The 4,537-nt window shown below is 54.0% G+C and overlaps 1 protein-coding gene across 1 annotated transcript; it reads right to left on the bottom strand.

The window, feature by feature from the left end:
• Positions 1-2,913: 2,913 nt before the first annotated feature.
• On the bottom strand, positions 2,914-4,042 carry LOC123148832 (thaumatin-like protein). Its single transcript, XM_044568340.1, has one exon. The coding sequence runs from the start codon at positions 3,935-3,937 to the stop codon at positions 3,188-3,190; it is 750 nt and encodes a 249-aa protein (XP_044424275.1). The 5' UTR covers positions 3,938-4,042; the 3' UTR covers positions 2,914-3,187.
• Between the last annotated feature and the right edge of the window lie 495 nt (positions 4,043-4,537).

Genomic DNA, 4,537 nt, shown 5'->3' with positions numbered 1-4,537 from the left:
CATGCCGCGCTACCGTGTTTCTATTAGAGATGCTCTTACTAGTGTTCATTACATGACTGAGAAGTAGGAAGTGCGTAATCAAGGTGGGAATGGGCCGGGGCGACCCATCGGGTCTTTGGCCCGACCCAAGAAAACAAAGCCGATGGGTCAGTCGGGTCGGCCTTGTACAAAAATCGGGCCAGTAGAGCCGGCACTAAGTGACCCATTGGGCCAGCAGGGCCGACCCATCTCCGAGTACTGGAGTCCATTGGTATCACCAAATTCATCTTTAGCTTAGCTTATACCGTTATACGACAACTAGCGATCAGCTAATTACAGTATACTAATTAGCCGAAACATCAACTAGCTAACATTTGTACACGTACTGGAATCCATTAACCCAATCCTCCTTTATAAACCGGACGTGTAAAGAGCTGAAATTGTATATTGTGGTTCATTTGTAAACTTTAATTATTTCAATCATGCATGTTTAGGTCATAATTTTTTTTTACTTTTAATAACATATTTTTGAGAATATTCTATGTGTAACCACAACCAAATATTGTATAAGAAAATAAAATTTGGGTCGACCCGAAGTACCCATCGGGCCGGCGAGGCCATTGACTTTTTTGAATTGGGTCGACCCGTGGCCTCTAAAATTGGCCTCGAGGCCAACGGGGCCGGGTCCAAGGCCAGGTCCGGGTCGACCCGTTCCCACCCTGAGTGCGTAAGCAGATGGGGAAAGGTTTTCATCACACCCGATATAGGCACATGATCTTGCTACAGCGGGCATTACCACATTAGGGTGAATCGATCTAACCTACTCCTATATGCGAGCGGTCACGTCTATTCTAGATCGGCGTCAATGCGGATCGGCCGCTCTAGAGCGGTGACGTGGACAGCTGGCTTCAGGCGGGAAAGTGTGCGGCTGCGGGAGGGTTTTTTGGTAGGCAAGAGTAGTTAGGAGCGGGTATGGCAGGCCTGAACGCCCGCAAAGTTGTCTCCGGTTTTCGAGAGAAAGCACGTCTAGACCGACCTACGGACCGATACCAACCCGCGTTGGATTGCTAAACACTTTCGGACCACGCGACTGAATGATCCGGATAATTGTGGGTGGTTTAAGGGTCCACGATGCGAGATGGCCTTTGAAGTCAACATTCCATCCTGCTTCTTTCTAGTGCTACTACGACTTGTTTAGGTCTGCTGGCTCCATCTTTTCGGGCACGACCTTCACCAGCTAGCCTGTTCTTGCCGTTGACACCGTAAAGTTCCGTGACAAATCGCTCGAAGAACGGAGGGGCAAAAGTAATTAGCTAGAGAAAAGTGCAACGTGCACAAAGTATAATACTCCCTCCGTTCCAAAATATAGTGCTTCCTCTATTCCCGCGCTTCAACTTTGACCATAAATTTAACCAACGAGACCGACTGCGGCAGGAGCAAAAGTTATACCAGTGAATTCATATTCAAAAGAAGTTTTCAATTATATAATTTTTTCTCCCGCCGCAGTCGGTCTCGTTGGTTAAATTTATGGTCAAAGTTGGACCTCGGGAAGCGCGGGCGCACTATATTTTGGAATGGAGGGAGTAATAGACAGAGTGCAGGACCCATGCTGCCATGCACCGTGCAAAACAAAACACCCTGTGTTCCACACAACACAATACGAGCCCGTCCTTCGACGCGGATGTGGCCACGAGATCGTGTGCGGCCTCCCTCTAGAGTTTGTCCATCGCCGATGCATGCACCGCCCACGTGACTGTGAGAAGCGAGAAAGCGGAGGGGAAAAGGTTCCCGTCACGCCTGATCCAAGCACATGATCTTTGCTACGGTGATCGATCTAACCTACTCCTCTCTGCGTAGTTGTTGGATCTTGAAGCTGTGCTGCAGTAGTACGGACCACGTAACGCAACGGCTGCATTTCGCCTCCGAAAAAGCTCCGATCCGGTCACGTGCCTTTTCTCCAGAGAGCTCCGCTTCTTTTCAGCACCGCACCACCACCACGGTTTGTTCAAAAGCGAAACCAACCGCCGCGTGCGCCACGATTCAAACCAGTACCACCACCGCAACGATCACTGGTAACAAGGCGAGCGGGAGGACTAGCACGGAGATCGCCGTGATCTCTGATGCGCAGGTAGTACGTGCAATGCAGGTGCGAGGCACGCAGCACTTTCAGGTTTGAACGGTAACATTTGGCAGTGGCTCCAGGGCTGTTCAAAATTGATGCGCCTGCTCCGGAAAGCGGAAAGCAGGCGAAAGCTGGAGTGATTGCCAGCCCGTCGGTCGCGACAGCTTTCAGCAGAGGATCCTATGATCGTCCATAACTGCGACGTGAATGCTGGAGTACACTCTACTGGCTGTAGCCGTGGACTCCGGTTGGTAGTAGAGGGCAGGCAGGAGTGAGCTTGAAATGAAATGAATGAGGTGAGCTTTTCTGCTCGTAAACTCTTTCGAGCTTCAGGTTCCAGAATATCTACAAACAAAGATGAATATGTATACTGGTATTTCTTCAGCGTTTCACGGGAAATTTATACTACGTCTTCGTGGGGGAGACTGTAGAAGAGTCGCTGCATTGAGACGGAATCCAAGTATCCAACGAGCTTTTGCTCCATCCAGCGCCTCAGTTGCACCGGAGTACAAACTGGAGTGTGTTCCTCGAATCCTTCACGTCCTCGATTACGATGATGTTCCGTGACAAAAGCTCCCTCCCCTCCCTAGCTGCACGACGCCCCGTACGGACGACAGTCGTCTTCTCTTCATCCAGGAGCACCGCCCACTGCTGAAAATGTTCAGATCTGAAGAGCACTTTTTAAAGTACAGCGATCAACCATTCAGACCTGAACGATCAAGAAATCAATCCAAGATAGTACTAGCAATGCAGGAAAAATGAATGAATGAATGCAAGCTCGCACGAGGACAGAATCAACCGGGGAGCCCAGATGAAAAATATAAGTAGTTCGATCTGCATATACTGCCATTATACTACTACCATACTATTATACCCATCCATCCAGGCCTACCACAAACCATCACTGGTTCACTTCGCTGCCACTACCACTATTGTTATTATCGATCCCGGCACTAACACAGGACGCAACGACAGCAAGAACCAAAGAACAACACAGCAACAATGCCATGCACCGAGCACCGGCTCAACTGAAACAACAACATACTACCACCGTCTTCAGGTCTAGATCCGTGGCGGTGGCATGGTCTAGCGGCGGTGGGGGCAGAAGGTGACGACGTAGGAGGTGCCGGCGGCGCAGGTGAGGATGGAGGTCTTGTCATCATACGCGTAGGAGTAGGCCTTGGGGCACGCCCGCTTGAACAGCCGCGAGTAGGTCGTCGGCTTGCACTGCTGCGGGCCGCCGAACTGCCCCGTGCAGCAGTACTCGGCGCTCCCGAACGCGGCGCATGCGCTGCGGCACCCCACGACCCGGTTGCCGCCGCGGACGGCGAGGCCGGCGGGGCAGACGCTGTTGAGGTCGCTGACGCAGCCGGCGGGGAGGCAGTTGGCGCCGGACCCGTGGTAGGGCCGCATGTCGATGGCCACGTTGTAGCCGTCCACCAGGCTCACGTCGTAGAAGTCGAGCGCGGAGGCGGACGCGCCGAGCGTGATCTCGGCCAGCGTGGCCGGGGGCTCGCCGCCGGCGCCGTTGCAGTAGAGGGCGCCGCCGCAGTCGCCCGTGGCGCACTTGCCGCGGCCCGCCGCGTCGAAGCGGCACCCCTGCCGGCCCCACACGCGGCCCGACCAGCCGGCCGGGAGGCGGATGGAGGTGGCGCGGTTGGGGAGCAGCTGCAGCCCGCCGCGCGCCAGGATCTCCTTGCCGGCCCCCGGCTGGATGCCCGGCCACACCGTCTCGCCGCACTTGTTGTACAGCGCCAGCGTCGCCGCCGACGCGCCTCCCGCGAGCAGCAGGAGGAGCGACGCCGCGGCCACGAGGCCGGTGGTCACCGTCGCCATCTCCTGTGTGCGCTTCTTGGCCGCTTGCTCGCGCACTCGCTGCACTGGACTGGAGTGGACAGTGGAGTGAGCTTGCGCAGAGGCTTGGAGTGATTTTGTGGGGTTCGTGGGGGGCGTATTTAATGAGGGTTTTGGGGGTGAAAAAGGTGGATGGGGGGTGGGTTTTGGCCCCGAGTGAAAGGCTGGCTGTAAAGTCTGGGATCGGTCATCGATCAACCAACCATCATCAGCGGCACCTTTTGGCATGTGAGGTGGTACAGAGCGAGACCGGCGTAAAAAAATGTATACTACTCCTACTCCTACCGATCGTAAAAACGAGAAAATCTACTGCGAATGGAAGAAACTTTCGCCTTCACCGACATTTTGGGACGGGCGGTTCGCGGCGTTGCGCACAAGTGGAAAGATAGGATGGGCGGTGCACGCCGTTGCACGCAAAAATGGGAAGGTGATGCGGAGACGCGAGCGGCTGTGGCTTGCGTGCTGACAAAAACCATGTTTAATTCACAAAAGAAAAGAGACAAAAACCATGTTTGGACACGTTGTATTGAATGCATGCGCCACCATGCGCGTGAGCGTGCATGCGAGTTTGAGTGTTGTTGT

The sequence above is a fragment of the Triticum aestivum genome, chromosome 7A, assembly GCF_018294505.1.
Source record: "Triticum aestivum cultivar Chinese Spring chromosome 7A, IWGSC CS RefSeq v2.1, whole genome shotgun sequence".
NCBI lineage: Eukaryota > Viridiplantae > Streptophyta > Magnoliopsida > Poales > Poaceae > Triticum > Triticum aestivum.
Note: the sequence above shows the minus strand (reverse complement) of the source record. Positions and strands in the feature narration are given on the sequence as shown.

Coding starts and splice junctions, on each gene's coding strand:
- LOC123148832 (XM_044568340.1), bottom strand. CDS start 3,937: ATGGCGACGGTGACCACCGGCCTCGTGGCCGCGGCGTCGCTCCTCCTG.